Source organism: Miscanthus floridulus, chromosome 12 (assembly GCF_019320115.1).
Source record: "Miscanthus floridulus cultivar M001 chromosome 12, ASM1932011v1, whole genome shotgun sequence".
Taxonomy (NCBI): Eukaryota; Viridiplantae; Streptophyta; class Magnoliopsida; order Poales; family Poaceae; genus Miscanthus; species Miscanthus floridulus.
This window is the reverse complement of record NC_089591.1, coordinates 52,219,042-52,241,975: the sequence shown is the minus strand read 5'-3', so window position 1 is coordinate 52,241,975 and position 22,934 is coordinate 52,219,042. Positions and strand designations below refer to the sequence as shown.

General features: G+C 50.7%; 2 protein-coding genes across 2 annotated transcripts; both read left to right on the top strand.

The window, feature by feature from the left end:
- Positions 1-243: 243 nt before the first annotated feature.
- On the top strand, positions 244-6,085 carry LOC136497412 (probable WRKY transcription factor 2). Its single transcript, XM_066493200.1, has 6 exons — positions 244-539; positions 1,843-2,276; positions 2,890-3,051; positions 4,150-4,964; positions 5,050-5,208; positions 5,318-6,085. Exons 2-6 carry the CDS (start codon positions 1,863-1,865, stop codon positions 5,934-5,936), a joined length of 2,169 nt encoding a protein of 722 aa, XP_066349297.1. The 5' UTR covers positions 244-539; positions 1,843-1,862; the 3' UTR covers positions 5,937-6,085.
- A 9,247-nt stretch (positions 6,086-15,332) lies between these two features.
- On the top strand, positions 15,333-15,782 carry LOC136495875 (subtilisin-like protease 4). Its single transcript, XM_066491676.1, has one exon. The coding sequence runs from the start codon at positions 15,333-15,335 to the stop codon at positions 15,780-15,782; it is 450 nt and encodes a 149-aa protein (XP_066347773.1).
- The last annotated feature ends 7,152 nt before the right edge of the window (positions 15,783-22,934 follow it).

The following is a 22,934-nucleotide window of genomic DNA, read 5'->3' as shown; positions in this document are numbered from 1 at the left end:
AAACGGGACCGGCCAGAAGGAAATGCAGTTTGCAACAGGGGAAGATAAACGCCGAGCATGAGCATGCAACAGTGAATGCCCGTTTCTCTCTCCACACCCGCCCATCTCGAGTCCCAACGGATCCTTCCGTTCCGCACATCTCCCACCCTTCTCTTGGTCAAAGCGCCCCTCCTCCGCCCTCACCCTCACCCTCACCCTGCTCTCTCTCTCTCTCTCTCTCTCTCTCTCTCTCTCTGCTTCTGTTCCTTCCTCCTCCACCCTTTATTTTACTCCTCTCTCTCTAGCGTAAAACAATTGTGTTGTGTGAACGATGAGAGAGAGAGGGAGCCATGCAGGAGGAACCTTCTTTTCCTGACTCCCTATGGCTGCACCCCATCATTTGTCCCTGATCCTTGTGCTTCGCTCCTGTTGCGCTTTTCTTGGGCCATCGGTGGACTGAGCCGTCGCGAATAAGGAGAAGAGAGGCTTCCCATTCCCACAACGGGGTGGAGCCTCCTCGCCACTGGCCTCCTCCGGCGATCTTCTTCCTCCAGTCACAGGTTCGTCGTGTTCCATCCCCATTCCCCTCGGTCGTTCCGTCAATGAAATGAACTCTCTGTTTCTCGGCCTGCCATTTGTCGCAAGGGGATTTGGTTGTATCCTATGGAGCCCTCTCGCGTGTTTTCTTGTTGCGTGGCCTGAATTTGTCCGTTCTTGTGAGGAAGATCCTTCTGCCATTCCGTCCCGATGTGTTTTGTTTCCGAGATTTGGCCATCTTCGTGCTGACGGTTCACTCCACATTTCGCGTAAAGGCGGAAGCTTTGCGCCGATCGACCAGTTGGGGAATGACATTGATATTGGTTTTCCCAGTCTGATTTCTGGTTGACTTTCCTTCTTCCTCCATCCCTGTGTTTCTCGCGGAATCACTGGCGCATCCATCTCCTGCAGATTTCGTAATGAAATGCTCTGCTTTGACACAAATTTTTTTATCTTTCTCTGTTCTACCTTCTACGCCGTTTTGGGTCATCAGCATGTTCTTGAATGTTTCTGCATCTCTTTCTTTTTCCTCGCCCCTGGTGTTATCCTCGAGTGGATGTTTCATCGTTGTCATAAAAAAGAAATCTGAATCTTCTTACCTGAAATAGGAGTATCATAAGTTGGAGTTGTCATTTTTGAAGAGCTCTTGGGGGAAAGCTGTTCCCTGTTGTTATGCGCTTTGAGCTCCGAGCCACAGGGGAGACCCCAGGCAAAGAACAGCACGCAACGATTGGGGTCCATGTCATTTCTTTTTCCTGCTCTTGAAGTGATGAGATGGAACAGCCACGTTCCATTTTTTTTTATTTCTTTTTGGTTTTCTATTCATTCGTGGGGGAGTGTGCCGGTCGCATCGACCTAACCTTTCGTGTTACACCACTGTTATGAATTCCTTAAAAAAAACACCGGTATCATGAGTTGTCGTTTACTGGCATTGACGCGGTTTCGGTTTTGGAATCAGCTTCACAGAGAATTTTGAGTTTGTGAAGACAAGGTCCAAGCCTGCATGATATTTAGAGTAGAATAGGAATAAGGTGCCTCTGATTAAAAAAAAATATATAAGTTGTTATTCTTCCAGTTGGAGAAGATTGAGTGAGAGAAATCTCTGCTACTTAATGGCGCTACCACTGAAATCGACTTTTTTTTTTCTTGAAAAAAATTCCACACATTGTTTCCTTTTGTTTTGTTTGAATTGACAATGTCTCTGTATGTCTGTTCATCAAAACAAATATCACTCCGGTTGTCAGATTCCTGTTGTCTCTGAATATTGTCATGTTTAGCCAAAACATTTACTACTACTGAGATAGAACTATTTTTTCACCCCATTAGGTTGAACAATCCAAGCTGAGATGGAAGGCCATGTAGCAATGGAGTGGAAGGATCCTAATCCAGGCCCAGAATCCTTGATGAGCTTCCAAACCAGAGCTGTTCGACCAGACACCATAGCGGGGCACAGCAACGAGGACGTTAAAGCCGGATTTGAGAAGCATGGCTTGTCAGTCGCCATAAGCTCGCCTCAGGAGGAAGGTCGGTCACTGCCACTGACCCCACAGTTTGGCCAGAAGACCAGTCCTGGCAGCAGCCTCGCCGAGAGGATGCAGGCAAGAACTGGATTCAAGGTGCCGAAGCTCAACATGCCTTTCAGCACAGCAGCTGGAGCTGATAATTCAGTACCAGGAGCTCCATCGCCCTACCTCACAATCCCGCCAGGCTTGAGCCCAGCAACGCTGCTGGAGTCACCAGTCTTCGTTTCTAATGCCATGGTATGTTCTGTTCCCTAGGTTATGATAGTGTGTGAACGCGTACCCGAATTACTATTGCTTTCGCCTATGGATGCTAAACTGGCAGTTCAAGAATGCTTGCTTTATTGAACTTTTGACCTCTTCGGGGGAGTTCGTGAAAGCTCTACTTTGGTTCCATGATCAGTAGTTCTGCTTTGTTTTCTAGCATCCAGTCTCTTCTTTCCAAACAGGTTTCTGTTTGTTTTCTCAAAAGCAGAAAAATGGTATGATATCATTCAAATATTTCAAAGTTTTCTCGAAAGCAGAAATATGATGATCAATCTCTTTTATTTCCATAGTAATATAGCAATGTACACCCCACATTTCAGATCCAAACTTTTCCTCCCGTGTACTACTTGGAACTAAATTATAATAGCTGTTAACGTTGGCAAAGCTGGGAGAGGAAATTCATGTGTTTGTTCTGTTCATAGTCATATATGTATTTTGAATCATCATGTTATTCGTATGTAATTGAACTAAATGTGTACGATATCTTCAGAGGTATCAACTAGGACAATTATTTTACTACACTGATACTGAAGCTATTTCTTACCTGACAACAATTTTTTTTTTTTGTTTCCTTGCAATTCTTCAGGGCCAACCCTCGCCAACCACAGGGAAGCTATTCATGCTTGGTGGCACAAATGACAATGATCCTATTAGATTTGGAGGTCCTCCAGTTGGAGATGGCCCTGATGCTTTTTCTTTCAAGCCCTTAGATCTGAAATCCTCACACTACACTGCTGAAGCAATGAAGGTTAGTAACATTTGAATAGTTCGTAGTTTATTCCTGATGACATTTGCTTGCGTGCTAATGATACAAGGCTAGTAACATTTGGATAGTTCATAGGTTATGAATGATAAAATTTGCTTGCGTACTAATGATAGAAGGTTAGTAACATCTGAATAGTTCATAGGTTTCACCTGATAACATTTGCTTGCGTGCTAATGATAGGAGATTAGTAACATTTGAATAGTTCGTTGGTTATTCCTGATGACATTGGCTTGCGTGCTAATGATAGAAGGCTAGTAACATTTGGATAGTTCATAGTTTATTCCTGATATGACATTTGCTTCTGTGCTAATGATAAAAGTATCTCAACTTAGAAAGTATTTGTATAAACATGCAGTTGGCAACGATGTTTGTTTCTGAAATTTTACCCCCAAATCTAGATGAGAAATCGGTTAAATCAAAAGAGTTTTGACTTTTGTTGGATTGGCACAATATAAATGCAGCAAAAAAAAAGGATTAAATAATTAAGGGGTACTAAGGAACCTCTCCTACTTTTTTATTCATTTAGTTCTTCAATTAACTCTTTTTGCTCAGGAAGTCTTTTATCTGTTGCACTACCTGTAACAGATTAGTTCGTCTTTTTGGAATGGTCGAGGCACTTTTGTCTATTCTTTGAGCGTTAGTGACACGACTTATAGCGAAGTGGCTGGTAATGTCGGTACTGCTGTTTTGCCGCATATTGTTCATACTAATTGGAGAAAGACAAGGGACCAGCTAGATTCTGCTAGAGCTAGACAATTTATAATTTCAATAAAATAATTCTTGCCGACAACTAAACACTATTTTAGTGACTTTAGTCGTCCTTTAGTTCCAACTAAGGCTCGTTCGTTTATTCTGGATTGGTTGCCCTCTGGAATGATAAGCTTATTTGTATTATCATGTATCAGCTGGAATAGTTCCACCCTCAAAACCAGGCCAAACGAACGAGGCCTAAACAGATAAAAAATCATCCCCGCTTATATGTTTCAAAAATGTGAATGAACCATTTTTACTTCCTTGTTGCTGATCCAATACTTGTTTGATTTCATTTCCTTACGAGTTAATTCATATTTGCTCCACCAGGAACAAAATACTCAGTCTTCTGTAAAGACTGAAACTAAGACTCAGCCAGTACAAGAGGCTAATTTGCTGGGCCAACTGAACCAGCAGAATCACAATGTGCAGACCAATATGAATAGAGGCGGTCCTCATGACTCCAAGCTCAGCCGTCTTGCATCTGGCGCCGGTGCAGGCAACGAACACGTATCACCCCCGGATTACGGCCAGACAGCTGAAGAAGGTGACGCGAGGGCAAACTACCCGGCAATGGCCGCAACAGCGCCAGCAGACGACGGGTACAGCTGGAGGAAGTACGGGCAGAAGCAGGTGAAGCACAGCGAGTACCCGCGCAGCTACTTCAAGTGCACGCATCCCAACTGCCAGGTGAAGAAGAAGGTGGAGCGCTCGCTCGAGGGGCACATCACGGAGATCATCTACAAGGGCGCGCACAACCACCCGAAGCCCACGCCGAGCCGCAGGCCAGGCGTCCAGCAGCCCGTGCACCCGTTTGGCGACACCGGTGTGCAGGCGGACGCGGGTGACAACAACCTGGGGTCACAGCAGGCAAACGCAGCGGAAGTCAACCACCAGCCGTGGCGTGCGGGTGTTCAGGATGGCATGGACGCCGCGACGTCGTCGCCCTCAGTTCCCGGTGAGCTCTGTGACTCATCGGCGTCGATGCAGGTCGAGTACGCACCCCGCGGGTTTGGGTCCCCGGAGGGCGCGGATGTGACGTCTGCTGCGACTGACGAGGTGGACGGGGACGACAGGGTGACTCTTGGCAGCATGTCTCAGGGCGGTGCCGATGTGGAGGGCGACGAACTGGAATCTAAACGAAGGTCAGTTGTTTAGTTATAGTATCTGTGCATTGTAGCTTGCTTACCACTCATGCTTAATCTAGAGCTGACCGTATGATTATTTCAGGAAGCTGGAGTCATATGCCATTGATCTGAGCACTGCGTCGAGAGCTGTTCGCGAGCCTCGCGTGGTGATCCAGACGACGAGCGAGGTGGACATCCTCGATGACGGCTACCGCTGGCGCAAGTACGGGCAGAAGGTCGTCAAGGGCAACCCGAATCCAAGGTTCGTCTGAAGCAACAACGGCACTTTCTTTCCAGAGCTCCAAGAATGGCATTTGCTCAGCGTTTAATTTGGTTGTTATCTTATTCGGTGGTGTGTCGCGTTCGTTCAGGAGCTACTACAAGTGCACGCACCCGGGGTGCACGGTGCGGAAGCACGTGGAACGCGCGTCGCACGACCTCAAGTCCGTGATCACCACGTACGAGGGCAAGCACAACCACGAGGTCCCCGCCGCAAGGAACAACGGCGGCCACCAGAGCACCGTGGCGGCGGCGGCGGCTACAGGCGCGGGTGGCGGTCCGCGCAGGCCGGAGCACCCGTCGTCGGTGCACGACTGCCTGATGATGAGGCACCTGGGCGGCTGCGGCGTGCCGTTCGGCCTGCCGCCGCCTAGCAGGGACCCGCTGGCGCCGATGGGCAACTACCCGACGTACCCCTTCACTGCCCTCGGCGGCGGCGGCCCCACGTCGCTGCCGAGACTGCCGATGCCTGCGGGGAACCTCGGCGCAGTGGAGGGGCTGAAGCTCCCGGTGCTGGCAACGTCGTCGCCCCTGCACCAGCAGCACCCGCTGCTGAGGCACCGGCAGGCGATGCAGGCCGCCGCCCTCGTCGCGGCGCCCATGGCAGACGTGAAGGTCGAGGGCAACGTCGCCGGCGGCGTTACCGCTGCCCCGTCGTCGGTGTACCAGCAGATGATGCGCAGCGGGCTGCGGCTGGGCCACCAGATGTAGATAATAAATAAAAGCGGAGAGGATTAGAGTGATTCTCAAGTTACTAGTTTCTTATTCTTACCAGTCGTATTAGGATGAGTTCGTCATAAGTATTATAGCGTGGAAACAAACGCCCCTTCTTTCGTTTTTTTCAACTTTCCATTCTAGTACTTCATTCTTTTCCCCAGCAATAATTTTATTCTTTATCTACTGCCCCTCTTCATTTGAGATCCAGTTTTTGTTCAGCAGCTGGCATCTGGCCATTTGGTGTTCTGGTGCCTTCAATGTTTATTTATATGTTTATTATTTGAGAAATGGCCAACAGTTTCTGGGCCGATAACTTGGCATCAGCCCAGAAAGCACTTTAGCCAGTTAGCCCAGCTGATTAGCAACTGTTGTTCTGGTACCAAGCCCATCACGCAACGCTCTTGTTGGGCCTCATTGAGACTGGGTTCTGGTGGACTTCTGGCTGTAGTACTTATACTAGTACCAAAATTCAGAAGTCATTTATTTAGTCCTTTTCACGTACTGTACCAGTATATATTTCCTTATATATAATAAGAGAAAAAAAAGGAAGAGAGAAAACTGTCATCAAAGTCACCGAGAGCCACTGGAAGAAAGGCCATCGAGAAAGGGTAGGGTCGTCCCTCTCTGTCAGCCTCAGTGTCGTGTACCGGCGCAGCAGTGCAGGGCACGGCATCCGCTGTTCTGCTGTGAGTGCGTACCTGGCCGGGCCCACACCCGGTTTGATTAGTCAGAGCCAGGCGCCAGCTGGTTGGGGACATGGGATCGTAGCATGGCGATGGTGTAGTGTAGCCACACCCTCCCGGTCTCCTCTCGCCGTCCCTGTCTCGGCGTGTCCGTTTCCTCCCTTTGTTGAGAAAAGAAAAGACGCATGGGTCATTTGGATATATGCTCTCGACCCTAAAAAAAAAGGGAGCGGTAAAAGATAGCCATTTGGGCCGCCCCGCCAGGCACGGCCCAGTAGGGCACGTCGGGCCGTGCCGTTCCAGTCCACTGTGCCTAGCCGATGGCCCAGGCACGGCCCGTCCGGCCACTTTCCGTGTCGGGCTGGTCCGCAAAGCACAACCTTTTTAACAGGTCAGGTCGGCCCGAGGCCCGCATCAGCAGGGGAAGGGAGAGAGGATGGAGGACCAGGCCAACCCGAATCCCGCAACCACAGCCCAAGAGAAAGAGAGAGAGAGCGAGGCGGGGGAGGGGAGGCTGTCGGCGCGAGCTGTTCGAGTCACGGGAGGTGGCGGGTTGGCGGCGACCGCCGGATCTGGCGACAGGAGCCAGGAGGAGGATGGAGGAGGCCGCCCGCTCGACGCTGCTGCTGCCGAGCTTGACGCCGCCGCAACAGCGCTCGACACTGCGTCACTGCCGCCGTCGGGAGGCGGAGGGCGTGGAGGAGGCCGCCGAGGTGGAGTGGAGGTGTATAGGCAGCGTCGCGTGAGGTCGTGAGGGAGGGAGAGACTGTCCGCGTCATGGGGAGGGGGAGGGGAAGGGAGTTAGGGTTTAGGGGTGGGAGCGTGCCAGCGTGGGGCTGCGCAGGGGAGAGCCGCCGCGGCCGCGGCGTGCAGCTTATATATGAGGAGGGGGGAGACGGGGACGGTGGGCCGACCGCGCTGAACCGCGGGGAGGGGAGGAGGAGTGAGGCCGGGCCAACCGACACAAGCCAGGACAGACCGTGCCAGCCCACGAACCTGAGCAGCGACCCTGGCATGACCTGCTCCCTTCTCCCGGTTTCAAAACCTATGAAGTAGGGCCGTAGCGTAGGGGAGGAAGAACACGGGAGCAAGGCACTAGCACCTACTGCTACTGTTTCTTTTTTGGATTTATTATTATTACTATTACTAATTTACTACTACTCGTGCTCTGTAACTGTAACATGGAGTGCTTTCGTAGTAGCTTCTCTGTAACTGTAACTGTAACCGAGTGCTAATGACGGGTACGGCGCATGATGTCGGGGTCGTCTGCGGTTCTGTTGGATGAAGAGCCGCATGTGCGCCGATTCTCTGAACCTGCCCCGGCTCTGGGGACACGCCGGTAGGTAGGTTCCGTTCCGCCTCCGTTTGTCTCGTCCCCGGCAAAAATTTCCCATGTCCTTTATTTCTACTCGCGAGTTTTCAGGAGTGCACACGAGAGTAAGGCACGTTTGGCACACTTCATCAGTGAAGCTATTTTTTTATTTTAGCTTCACGAATAATTTTACCGGTGGAGCTGAAGCGGTTTTGGTAAACCGTTTGGCAAAATGGCTTCTCTGTGAGAGCATGTTTTTAGGGGTCTAGAGGAGGAGCCAAGAGAAGCCAATTTTTTTTGGCTCCATCCCACCCAAAATCACTGTGAGAGCATGTTTTTAGGGGTTTCACAAGTGAAACTATTTTACTTTACCCCGTTTGGTAGAAAATAGTTCCAAACGGCTCCTGAAGCCGATGAAGAAGCTCTGCCAAACGAGACCTAAATAAATAAATAAAATCCATTTTTCGCTAACTGCTAGACGAGGCATTGATCGTTCGCGCGCGGCGCGGGCCACCGATGGAGAAGTGCGGGGCCGCACGCCGGCCCGGCAGGCACCTGCGCCCATGCCGACCAGCCACCACCGGCCACGTACGAGAAGCAAAGCAGCGGTAGACCGCGTGTGCGCGCGCGGTGGTCTGGTACTCTGGTTTGATCTCTCCGGTGGGGTGGCCGGGTGGCGGGTGGGTGCTGTGCGGTTACCCGTCCACGTCGCCCCGGCGTCGGGAGGCGCAGCAGCCAGCAGGGGCTCGTGCCGAGGCCAAGAAACCCCGCCCGAAACGGACAGGGAACAGCGGGAGAGGTGAACGCCGGCACCCCGGCAGTGGGAGGACGGAGTAAAAGAGAGGAGGGAGGGGACGGCGAGCTCTCGGTTTCTATTCCTGTGCAAGGCGAAGGACGAGGCATTGGGTTGGGCGAGGACAAGCTTTCGTTGTCACGATTCATTGCGGCATATGGACCCTTCCCCTCCACATTTATAATCTTGGTTTGGAGTCGTCATTGGGTCCACGTACCCGATCGAGGCCCAAGGGCCATCATTTGCAGTGTTTTTTTTGTTGTTGAATTTTTCCTTCCTAACAGTGCGTGTGTGTGTGTATATATATATATATATATATATATATATATATATATATATATATATATATATATATATATATATATATATCATTATGTCATCAAGCATTTTTATTTACCACAATGTCGGTTGGTTATTATTATTATTATTATTATTATTGTTGTTGTTATTGTTGTTGTTGTTGTTACTACTACTACTATTATTGTTATTATTATGATTATTGTTGTTGTTAATGTTATTATTATTCTATTATTAGGCACAGTGTTTGTTAGAAGGAATAGGCGAATAGTGGCGAACTGTTTGCTTTAATTGAGTTCTTTTTTTTGTTGCGTCAATATCTCACTAGGTGCTTCTAGTTAATGTATAGATACTACTAAGATAGTTTTGCTTCTACCTCTGTTCGCTTTTATAAGTCGTATTTTTTTAGCCAACGAATAGTATTTTTTTCTCACAACAAATCAGCCAACAGTATTTTCAACCATAGCTTATCAGCCAAGCGAACATGACACTTATATATAGATTGAGCATGCTTCATTCTGTAGGGAGCACGACTCCGCGAGCATACATACCACCATAGTCCATTGTATACTGTCAATTGAGTTCTGTTTAGCTAACAACCGGTTGTTTTAGCCTCTCTCGTCAATTAAATTTTTGCCCATACATTTACACTGTCTCTATATTTACACCACCTTATTACTATATTTACAATAATTTCTTTGGTGTAATTTATTGGACAGAGCGATGCAATTTGAGAATAATACAAATATATGCCAAAATTTTCAAAAAAAATTATAAATTATTTCTATGGATTCTAGACATCAAAGAAATATATGTGAAATTGTTCACAAATTCTTCAGAAATTTAAAAAAAAAAACAAAATCCACACAAAATTGCTGCGACCGCGAGGGGGGCGGCGCCCGCGCACCCGTCTATGTGACCATCTATGAGAGACAACAAGACCGGCGGTTCTGAACAACTAGGCCGCCCACCCCATCGCCCGTGTCAGCAGCGCCGCCAGGAGTGCAGCAAGCGAACGGACATACGAAGGGTGGAGCACATGGAGAGGTCGATGGCGGTGAGGGCATAGAGGGCCGCATTGGGGCGGCGTGGAGTGAGCAGCAGGACGCGACAGCGGAGCAAGCGTCGTCGACGTCGAGACGGCCCAGCACCTCCACCAGGAGCGCCTCGGGGAGCCTCTCGACCAGGCCACCGCCGTCGCTCTCTACGGTGTCGGAGGGCTCGCCGTCGTAGCCGTCGCCATTGTCGCCGGTCCGAGGCTTCTTCTCCGCTACTGTGTCCTCCGTCCCCTTTGCTTCCGAGGAGCTTGGCCCCACAGCCTGCAGCGGAGCGTGGACTCTTCTAGATTGAGAAGTGCATAGATTTGCAAAGAGGAGGAGGAACGGGGGACGGGCCATCGGGATGCCCATTCGATGGCCAAAAAATGGTTGAGAGATGTTCATAAATCAACCGATTGACCATTAGCATTTCTCTGTCAATTAATATCATGGCCCAATTCAAGTGAGGGGAATATATATGGATGGCATGCGAATAGGGACAACACTTGAATCATTCAATGTCTTGTATCTTGAAATCCCAAGGGAGCTCATAAGAGACGATTGTATGTTTTGCATGGTAAGCATATAGTAATCCTAAGTGGAAAAGGGGAGTTGCTCCAAGGAGACGATTGTATGTTTTCATACAGCAGGGTCTGGCATAGAAAGTGTAGTGAGTAAAATCTAAGCCACACTTAAGGCAAAGTTTGATAAGAAATGAGTCTATGACGTGTGGGACATGGTGCTAAAAAAGTGAAGCGCGCCATAGTTATGGCAGTGAACCAAACAACTACCTAAAAACTATGGCGTGGCTAACCTGTGGCGTGGCAAGTTATGATCACAAACTAAATAGCATTGAAATCTAATTTTGCTGATAGATTGATTTAGGCAAAATTGCCTAAGTGAACTAGATCTAAAGAACAGTTGTAACGAGAGATGAGTCTCTTCTCTTTCTTACCAAAGAGGAAGGAGAGGGGCCTTAGATGATGGCGGCGGCGAGGAGCAAAGGCGCCCCACCTTCTCCTTGTGGCGGCGGCAACCTAAACATATGAAAATTGTTCACTCTAATTTCACTATAACATCTACGATATACGGTGCAACTAGAGCGACAACAATTCCATTTATTTCTGAGAGATGAAAAATAAGAGCATGCTAAATCTTTTATCTACTCATGTGTCAAGTGTCTATTTATTGCGCCACATCGTAAGTGAAATCGTAATAGACTTAACCGATCATCTTGTATCATATCCCATACTATTTTTATCAGAATCGGAGTCGGCGTAGAATATGTAGTGTGGAATAATCATTGTAGCGTCTCATATTTGCTTTTTACCGGGCTTTGGTACTATGGCCAATTGGGAAATATCCACACCGTTTGCATTCCTAGGTGAAACCATTTGTTGTGTGCATCGAAAAACATGGGAGAGAACTTATGTCAGAATTCCTCCAAAATATGAACAATTGTGCTTTTCCCATGAAGCATATATATATATATATATATATATATATATATATATATATATATATATATATATATAGGGAGAGGCTATTCAGTAGCCAGCTACAGAATAAGTTATTCTGTAGCCACCTCCATTTACCATAATTTTATATACTAATTTACGATAATGTCAATATATATTTACTATAGTTGGGTTACTATAACACATAGGGATATTTACCATAACGTTATAGTAAACCACTTAGTAAGGAGTTACTATAATCTCATAAATTAACATAGTAATTATAGTAACTCAAGGTGGCTATAGAATAGGTTATTTTGTAGCCAGCTATAGAGTAGTTGTTCTATATATATATATATATATATATATATATATATATATATATATATATATATATATATATATATATATATATAGCATTATTAACATTTTTATTAATTTACTTTGTACTATATTCCTTGATTTTTTTGTACAAAATCCTTTTGTTATTAAAATTTCATTTATGAACAAGGCATTTCCATACCTCTACAATCTAGCTGACATGTCTAAGTCGAGACCCACACCTCTAAACCTGTTCTTATTTAATGAACAAGACCCTAAATTGAATCATAAAGTCATCAGTGAGGAGATTCTTGTTGTTGAGACTTGAGAAGCACAGGCTGTCCGCTGGAGAAGATCAACCACGTACGTACGTAGCTAGTTGTGAAAAATACTCCAGAAGTTAATCGGATTCCACGTACGTAGCTAGTTGAATGAATTGTGGGGAACTCTAGTCTAGCTCTTATGCAGTACCTCACCTTCCCCCACATGCTTGCCATGCTGCAGATGTACGCATTTCGCCTAAATAAGTACACATATACCAAAGTACTCCGTTCGCTCCAAAATAAATTGTTTTTTTAATTTTAGAAATCATGTTTGATCATTTGTTTTATTCATTTTTTATGCAAATAATAAAATAGATAAGTCATTATTAAAGTATCTCTAATAATAAAATAAGTTATAAAAAATAAATGATATTTTATATAAATTTTTTGAATAAGATAAATGGTCAAATAAGATGTCTAAAAGTTAAAAACATCATCTATTTTGGGATGATAGAAGTATAATGTCTAGGAGTGTACTACCAAACCCATATAATTAATAACCCTCTAATAACAATATTAATTATTGCTTGTGGGGAACATAGTTTGCGTCAATCCATAACATACAACGCAAGTATCCGTGCCAGTTGCGTGGTTATCACTTGTCGCACTTTTTTATCCTGGACGATCGAGCTAGCTAGCTCGGTAGCTCTCCTGTACTCAAGGGAACGATATTTTTCTCGGCATTTAGGGAGTGTTTGGTTTCACGTTTAAATTCCTGTCACATCGAATGTTTGATATATATATATAAAGTATTAAATATAGACTAATTATGAAACTAATTGCATAACTTATGACTAATTTACGAGACGAATCTTTTAAGCCTAATTAGCCCATGGTTTGACAGCGTGGTGCTACAGTAACATATGCTAATGATAGATTAATTAGGCTTAAAAATTCGTCTCGGAAATTAGCCTCCATCTATGTAATTGGTTTTGTAATTAATCTATACTTAATGCTTCTTATTAATATCTAAACATTCGATGTGACATAATTTTAGTAGCGACTAAAGAACCAAACACCCCTTAATTTGTACATACACGTGACGTGTCTAGGATATGACAACGATCAAGTCTGAGTAGTTTTTACGACCAATAAAGCGTAATCACTTTCATGACACATACTCCCTTCTTCCCGGATTAAATGGACATCTGGAGTTTAAATTTTTTTCCAATTTAATCGATCACATAGGCGTGAAGTCCAATGTCTATAGCAGTAGAAGACAAAAGTTTATGGAACGCCGTGGGACCAACAGAGGGAACTGACGGAGTGCAGGTGCTCTCATCCATTCGTTTTTGCACTGTAGCACCAGTCGTCTATCCTTGTCCCCTCACACAGTAGCGTTGCAGCTTCTACATTTATGTCACGTCGTACTAGTATAGGGGCAAAAATATAATTTTTCAGCGGCACTAATTTACAGCTTCGTATCTCATACGTGCGATTATTACGGGACGGGAGTACTACTATTCTCGCCCAGCCCCCCTCTCTCTCTCTCCTGATATATGGATGAACCATTGTACGTAGAAACGTTGCAATCTTTTGCTTCCATGACGAAATAAATGGACGTATGCACTGTTTGTTTATTTTTGGTCTATGACTTATCCACTGCAGCAAGGCACATTCTCAACTTCTACCACTCAGCCTTGGTTCTTCTTCTTCATCAAGGCACTGTTTTTTTTTTTTTGTCAATGACTTGTCCATTTCAAAATAAACTTTAGTCACTATCGCATCGAATGTTTGTACATATGTACGGAGCATTAAATATAGACTAATTATGAAACTAAATATACAGATTGAGACTAATTTGCGAGACGAATTTTTTAAACCTAATTATTTCATTATTTGACGATGTGGTGCTACATTAAAAATATGTTAATAATAAATTAATTAGACTAACCGAGTACCTCTATAATTTATTTTATTATTACTGTTTGACCCCGACGTGACACCCAAAAAGAGCTAATGGGGACGTCGGATCAGACCAGCCACCGGGTCCAGCGACAGATCTCCATCTAGCGGCGACAGATGCGGCAGCCGGCAGATGGCGTACTGAGAGGACGAGGTTACACGATGAAGCAGCCAATGGCCGGCGTCAAATCAGCAGGCTGTACTCCTACGTGGCTCTCGTAGGGTCTCTAAAAATTTTCAGCTTAAAGTGTCACATCAAATCTTACGACATATATATAGAGTATTAAATATAGACGGAAAAAGAACTAATTATATAGCTGGGTAAGAAATCGTGAGGCGAAACTTTTAAACCTAATTAGTCCATAATTAAACACTAATTATCAAATATAAACGAGTAGCCAAAACCAAAAAATTTCGTCATATAAACACGGCCTAAGCTCCAGGTCGACCATCAATCGAGGGATGGCCGGCAGCCGGCTCGGGTGGCCACTGCTGCTGCTAGGCAAGGTACGAACGCCACACCGAAGAGGCCCGTGGGTGGCCCAATGGCGTCGCCCCACGCTGCTGCATGGAGATCGCTGTACAGTAATCTGATCTCGGGGTGCCAATTATTGAAAAGCTCGCCCAATCGTCAGTTGGCGTGTCCTTAAATCCGGCTGGACTTTTTTCTTTAACTACAACAGTGTTTTTTTCTCACAAATTTATTCTAATTTATCTAGATTCCTTCAAAATTCCTTCAAACTAACGAGACCACATCCCACGCATTCGGGCTTCAAACATAGGGATTATTTACATATTTACCATCATTATGATGTAAGTGGTATAAAAAGTACCATGTCAGTGACTCATATGTCAGTGACACAGTATAATATGTCATCCGTAATAATGGTAAATATGTAAATGCCCCTAAACGCAGGCACCGCGCAATGTATCTAGGGTTCGATTCCCTGTCCCACGCCCCCGCGTCCATTTTTTATTTTGAGGTATATGCATCGTAGGCCCTTGAACTTGTCTCGTGGTGCCACTTAGGTCCACAAACTCTCTAATCGTACTTCTGACACCCTAATGCTGTTTAACTATGTCACTTAGATCCATAACTCATCGGATCAAGGTTTTTGCCGACGTGGCGGGGATAGAGCGCACGTGAGTGGTCATGGCGCCTGCTGCATGCGGCGGCGGACGTCGCGCCACCCTGCTGCTGCTCCTGTCGCTAGCTCTCCGCGGCGCGGCGTACCTGCAGGAGTGGAAGAACTTCATCATCCATGCGCAGCCGCTGCTCCATCATGGACATCATCGCCGGGCTGGACGCCACCGTTAAGGACGGCGTCGACGTGCTGTCCTTCTCCATCGGTGCCTACTCGGGCATGCAGTTCAACTACGACTCCATCGCCATCGCCGCGTTCAAGGCCATGGAGCGCGGCATCTTCGTCAGCTGCGCCGCGGGCAACGCGGGGCCGGACCCCGGCACAATCGACAACGGCACACCGTGGATGCTCACCGTCGCCGTGAGCACCATGGACCACGCGATACGAACCAATGTGAAGCTCGGCAACGACGAGGAGTTCCATGGAGAGTCCCTGTTCCAGCCCAGGAACAACTCCGCCGCAGACCCACTCCCACTGGTGTACCCTGACGCGAAGGGCTTCGACGCTAGCTGCGACTGTAGCGTGCTGCGCGGCGCCGAGGTGGCCGGCGTGAGAGCAGGGGCCTGAGCAGCCGCATCGAGGCCGACCAGACCATGGTGGCGTACAGCGACATGGGCATGATCGCTCCTATAGTCCACGGACCACTCATCGCGTCGTGTCTGGTCACATGACTCACGGCCACCTCCAGCTCGGGTCTCAGCGCCAGCGTAGCCACCCTGCTCCGTCGCCGAGGCCATGCACATTGCCTGCCTGCCCACTTGCGTAGGCGCGTTGTGCAGCCAAGAAGCCATGGCGCCTTGCCCAGACGCCGCCCACACCATACTGGCAACCGCGGGGCTACAGCCGCTCATGTGGGCGCTCGTGTGGGGTGCTGCGGCTGCGGCTCCGTGTACCGCTGTCGGTGTTTCGAACCGGCAGGCCCTCAACCAACTAGTAAATTTATACTGCGTGTGCCCAATCCCAGATGGTGATGCAAAGAGACACAAGGTTTATACTGGTTTAGGCAATAGGTGCCCTATGTCCAGTCTAAGAGTTTGATCTTGTATTCCTTGCACCGAAATGCTTGTAGTAGGGGGTTACAAGCAAGGCGAGAGAGAGAGAGAGCTAGTCCCAGGTCTCTGCGGGGAGTGGCATGGATTGCTTGAGATGTTGATCTCAAGTAGCGGGGAAGCTCGTGTGTTCGTCCGTGTGTTTATGCGTGAGTTCGTCGCGTGGGCGTAGGCCTAATCGTAAACCTTCGCCCCCTAGAAACAGCCCTGGTCCCTCCCTTTTATAGTTGAAGGGGGGACATGGGTGATACATGCGCTAGCTATTCGGCGTCGTGCGAACGAAGGCGGCATGTTCGAGCCCTGTAGCCTGTTACTATGGTGGCATGGTCGATGGAGTGGTCCCGTCCTTGAAGTACTAGGGCGACGCGCCAATCACATCTGACCCTGTATGTCATGGGAGCTCTAATGTTAGCTTGAAGCGGGGCGTGGCGGTCGACGCGCCGGTCACCGTGTGTTGACTGCGTGAGAAGCCGAGACTCAGTTGGTGCTGAGGCCGAGCCATCGTGGGAGGCTCGGCGGGCATGAATCCCAAGGTTGCCGAGACCCTGAAGTATATTGCTGAGGCTCGGGGGGGGGGGGGGGGGGGCAGTTGGTCCCATGCGCTGATTCCGAGGCTATGGTGACCCAGACTTGACTCCCCATGCCGTGTTGTTCCTGGGGCAAGAGTTAGGTGGCACAATGTAGTGCGGGCGCTGATCGTAAGCACAACACCAGAGCACAGTGGCCGGTAACCCCTACCCCGTCCTGTCCTAGACGGTATGGTGTTGATGCTACCTCCCGTCTCGTCGGCCGCTCCACGGTGTCGAGCCGTCGTTCGGCTGATATCGCGGGAGTGGTTGGCGCATTAACGAGACGTGATGCTCGGTCGGGGAGACTGGTCGAGGCAGAAGCGATGGGTTGTTGCTGAGCCGGCCTCAAGCGATACGGAGAATCGGCATCTCGTCTAAGGCTTTACGTGCGGGGCCTTGGGCAAGACGGAGAATTGGTTCCCCGTCCGAGGCCTCCCGTGCGAGGCTTTGAGCGAGGCGAAGATTTGGTAGGCCGTCGAGGCCTTGAGCGAGGCAGAGAGCCGGTGGGCTCGGACAAGGCCAGGGGTTAACTAACGGTTTGCCTTTTGGCTTTGTCTTAAACGGGGTCTAGGCGATATTTTCAGTATACGCTCAGGGTACCCTGTTTTATGATACCCGACAGTAGCCCTCGAGCCTCAGGGAGAGCATGAGCGCTCTTCTTGAGGTTTTGACGAGGCTTGACCTGCGGTAGCTCCTGACGGGATAGTGTTTCGTACTTCGAGGCCTTGGTGAGTGCGCGCGAGCGCACCCGCCGGGTGTAGCCCTCGAGGCCCTAGGGGAGTGGATTTATTCCTCCAGGGTCTTTTTTCCACATTGAGTCAAGGGATTTTATCATATTCGCTGAGCCCACGAGTGCGAGTTTAGGTCACGGGGTCTCGATAGGATCGCAGGAGGAGCCCTCGAGCCTCTGCACGGAGCGAGAGGGCGATCGGGAGTTCCCTAGACTTTTTGTGTGACCCTCATGTTTCCTTTTCGCTCGAAAGGAGGGGTGGAATGTGCCAGGCTACCCTTGATGGGCGCGAGCGGTGGCACTTCCGGTGAGCTGTTATCGGGTAAGTCCGAGTGGAGGCCCGTGCCCTGTTCGCTAGGGGTTGGCTAGCAGTCCAGAGACGCACTCCAAGAGTACCAGAGGGTTTCTCTAGTGGGTGCCAGGGCCATTCGCTGGGCCCCGGTGGCTCGGTGCCTCCCTACAGTGGGATCCCATTCGGAGACCTCCCTGCCGATCTCGGACACGACTTAGGGTGTCCCAAGCGTTTCGCTTGCTTAGGTCTCGGCCCCGTATAGGCTCGCCCATAGTCGTCCCTAACTCTGTTGCCCTGGGGCGGCTGTCGAAACCCTCAGGGGCCTAGCCTTCGAACCCCTAGACCGTAACGGGCTCTATGCCCTTTTATCGCATTTTTCTAAATTTTCAAGTGCGGGCTTGGGTCATTTGTCTTTGTCTTGGGTGCAGGAGGAGCCCCCGAACCTCTGCACAGAGCGAGAGGGCGATCAGGGGTCCCCCTAGCTTTTTGTTCGACCCTCATGTATCCTTTTCGTTCAGACAGAGGGGTTGTTTGCGGAGCCCCCTCGAGTGCGAACTTGGGTCGCTGGGTCTCGGCAAAGTTGCAGGAAGAGCCCCTGAGCCTCTACACGGAGCGAGAGGGAGATAAGGAGTTCCCCTGGCTTTTTGTACGCCCCTCATGCGTGAGGGTTTGTTTGCCGAGCCCCCCTCGGGTGCGAGCCTGGGTTGTGAGGTCTCAGCATATCTGTAGGAAGAGCCCCCTAGCCTCTGCACGGAGCGAGAGGGCTGTCAGGGGTTCCCCTGGATTTTTGTATGACCCTCGCGCAACCTTTTTGTTCGGAAGGAGGGGTTGTTTGCCGAGCCCCCTCGAGTGTGAGCCTAGGTTGCTGGGTCTCGGCAAGGTTGCAGGAAGAGCCCCTTAGCCTCTACGCAGAGCGAGAGGGCCATCAGGGGTTCCCTTAGCTTTTTATATAACCCTCGCGCTTCCTTTTTGTTTGGAAGGAGGGGTGGAATATGCCATGCTACCCTCGATGGGCATGAGCGGTGGCACTTCCGGTGAGCTGTTATTAGGTAAGTCTGAGTGGAGGCCCGTGCCCTATTCGCTAGGGGTTAGCTAGCAGTCCAGAGACACACTCCAAGAGTACCAGAGGGTTTCTCTAGTGGGTGTCGGGGCCATTTGCTGGGCCCCGGTGGCTCGGTGCCTCCCTACGGTGGGATCCCATTCGGAGACCTCCCTGCCGATCTCGGACACAACTTAGGGCATCCCAAGCATTTCGCTTGCTTGGGTCTCGACCCCATATGGGCTCGCCCATAGTCGTCCCTGACTCTGTTGCCTTAGGGCAGCTGTCGAAATCCTCGGGGGCCCAGCCTTCGAACCCCTGGACCGTAACGGGCTCGGCACCCAGTTCCTTCGTCTAAAAGGAATAGGGTGGGGGGATATCTCCCCCATTGGCTTGTCAACGGCTGGCATGCCTTTTGAGGCGATTTTCTCAGGGAGGCAGAACGGCGCCTGCCGCTGCAGCGGTTGGACGTGACATTGTGTCAGCGGGTGGAACATAACTATTCACACGATTAATGAGGAAAAGGTGGGCACGTGGGCGGTAAAATCAGATCTGGATTAACTGTGCCAGATCTAAGGGAAACTTCCTCGATTTTGTTGCTCGTCCGTTTTGCCTTCTCCCTGCATAAATATGTGACGAGCCTCGCCCCTCCCCTCTTTACCTTGCCTACGTTAGCCTTTGCCGCCCTTGAGCTGTCGCCGGAGCGGAGAGCACCGGGAAGAAGAAGGGAGATGGGCGAGGCAGAGAGAGAGAGAGAGAGAGAGAGACTCACCACTGTAGGTGAATTCTCCACCACACTCATGGCCGGCAACGTTGTTGTCATCGAGGTGGACCCTTGGGGCCTGTCCGACGTATCTGTGGAGATGCTCCAGTCGCTCGTCGATGATGGTCTTCTCTGTCCAGTTACTGACTCCAACAGGCTAGAGTGGATTGCTCCGTCGGGCAAGCCAGAGCCGAGGCCCCACGATGGCTACGTCGTGAGCTTCGTGTCTTTTCATGAGCACGACCTTGGCCTTTCGGTGGACCGGTTCATGCGGGCGCTCCCGTACTACTACGGCGTGGAGCTCCACAACTTCAACCCCAATTCCATCACGTAGGCGGCCATCTTCGTCGCCGTCTACGAGGGGTATCCAGGGATTGCTCCCCATTGGGAGCTATGGCTCCACCTCTTCCGGCAGGGCATACCACCAAGCCGACGGGTATGTCAAGCACGAGGAAGGCGGTGAGGGCCAGTGGCTGCACTCTCTAAGTGCGCCAGGACTTTGAGCACCTTTACATCTCGGCCTAGGTCGCGTCAACCAATCACCGCTGGTACACCAGTTGGTTCTACCTTCGCAACAACAACGGCGGACTCCCCCCTACACCGGGTGAATCGTGGAGAGCTGTCCGGAAAAGTGGAAGTATGGCATCCCGAGGGAAGATTAGCCCAAGCTACTGCCGCTCCTAGAGGGGTTGGAGAGGCTATGGGGCCATGGCCTTACTGCGGCTGTGGTCATGGCCGCCTTCCACCGCCAGAGGGTGCTGCCGCTGATGGCTCGGTGGTAGCGCCTGTTCGAGATGAGGTCGGATGAGCCGATCGAGGGCATCCGGATGTCTGCCTCCGCCCTCTCTGATGAGGAAATTCTTCATCGGGTGAGGGAGATGGTGGAGGCAAAGCTAAGGAGCAGTGGCCTGACCCCCTTCACGATGCGCCCATCGCGGGGGTTCCTCTCGCTGGTAAGTCATGCGCCGCTGCAGCCCCCGAGTCCTCCTCGTTTCTCACCATTTCTTGTTCTCTTATTCGTGTTCATCGTTCCTGCAGGGGATGAGGGACGTGCGAGACTCCCCGCCACCCGTTCCTGAGGATGCATGGTGGCGGGCGGCCAACCGGGCACACGCTGAGGCACAGAAGAGGTGGAAGGATGCTGAGGTGGTGAAGCACATGAGGAAGATCCTTGCGCATGAGGAACTGGAGAAGCGCCGCTAGTAGCAGAGGCAGGACGGTCTCCTGGTGGTGTCATCTCCGTTGTCGTCGCTGTCGGCGGACTCTACGAGCAGAGATGACAAGAGCGAGATGGGGCGGGGTCCCCTAGACCATCTCACTGACATTGGGGAGATGGTGCTCGGGGCCTCGGCAAGCAGCCCGGCACTCTCAGGAGGAGGAGGAGGAGATGCCTCGGGGCCGGCGATCGCCCGCCCTAGGGCCAAGGCTGACATGCCCGAGGCGCGGGCATTGGGAAAGCGCGCCGTCAGCCCGGTGGTCTCGACGGCAGCAGTGGAGCAGGTGGCGGTGGGGGCGACGCAACTGCCCCCGCAGAGGACCTAGGGGGCACCGGGGTCCGTCGAGGGCCGACCAGCGCCGACGGATACAGAGACCGCACCTCTACCGCTGCCACCACCTTCGTAGAGGAGGGTCGCTGCACCGAAGCGGCTGTAGCCCCACTCGAGGTAAGTGTATGTTCGATAGAGTTGAAGCATTTTCTGTTCGTTCTTCGGTCTCATGCTGACCCCGTAAGTATTTTGTCTTTAGCCAGAAGTGACTTGTGGAGGTGCCCACCTTGGCGCCGCTTAAGGCACTCAAGGTGAGCCCTAGCTCCACTACCCACTGGGTTGCGGAGGCGCAAGCCACCATACAACATGGCGCGGTGTCAGCGAGGGCCGACCCAAAGGAGTCGGTCACCCAAGGAGGGGCTACCGAGGCAACCCCGACACAGACGGGGGAGGGAGCGCCTCCACCCCACGAGGCCAAGGCTCACGAGTCAGATGGGGCCGAGGCGCCTTCAGTTGCCGAGGCCTCCAAGGTCGAGGCCCCCCGGGCCTCCGAGGCTGAGGCGATGGAGGTCGGGGCACCCACGATCATGGAGGCCACAGCGACAGGGGCCAGAGCTCCCAGGACCACCAAGGCCACGATGGTGGAGGCTGGAGCCCCTAGGACCACCGAGGCCGACGTGATCGCGGCGAAGCCATCGGCCTAGGAAGTGGAGATGAAGGCAGTGGAGGCCTCGGTGACACCCCTGGTCCAAGGCCTGCTGCTGTTGCGGGAGAGCGCCCGGGAGGTGGATGTCTATCCGATCTCCTCTAACGATACTTCCCAGGCGCAAGAGGTGGTTGATGTCGAGGTGGCTGGCACCGTGGAATAGCTGGCTCCGACCCTGGGCGAGGGAAGCTCGGCCCTCGTGTGGGTATGACCCGAGCCCCATGGGTGGGATCACCCGCGTGTCCTATGGCAGAGCCGAGATGACCCTGAGGGGGAGCCTCTGTTCACCCTTGAGGACGCGGTCGAGGGGGGGGGGGGGGGGGGCGCTAGGATACCTTCGAGCAGTACCGCCAGCTAGTGGAGCGGTCGTTGCGGACAACGCTATCCGTTGTGGCTGACAGTTTGCCCGGCGTCACCCAGGTACGCGCCTTCCTTTCTTGTGTGGCGTCGTCTTTTTTTGAGTTTTCTTGCAGTGCATGACCGCTATTCCGCTTATCCAGGAGCTCGAGACCCGGTCCCTCGGGAAGTCGGTCTTTCTTTGGCGGGAGAGGGACGTCTAGGACTAGCTCCAGCGGTAGAAGGGCCTGCTTGCCGGTGCCAATGAGCTTCTATCAGCGTGGAGCATGGAGGTGGAGGACCTCCGCCTCCATTGTGCTGATGCAAAGGCTGAGGCAGCCACGGCTTAGGAGCAGGTCGCCCCTTTGGCGGCATAGGTCAAGGAGTTGGAGGAGGAGCTGGCCCGGGTGGCTGGCGATCACGACGCCTTCAGGTCCTAGGCTAGAGAAGCCACGACCTCTGTTAAGGCCCTTGCTAGACATCTTGGGATGGAGTAGGGTGCACACTAGCTGATGAAAGGTGCCTTGGATGAGGCCCTTAAGGCGGCTGAGGCTTCCCTGACCGAGGCTGTGGTCTAGAGGGGAAAGGCAGAGGGCAAGTCTTATTCCCCTTGTTTTATTTGTTTTTCTTGTGTTTGGCCCCTAACTCCTTGGTGTGATACAGAGCTGGAGGGAGAGGCTTCTAGGGCGGCCAAGGCCTCCCGGGTCGAGGTCCAGCGCCTGAAGGAGAAGGCCAAGGCATATCGGGT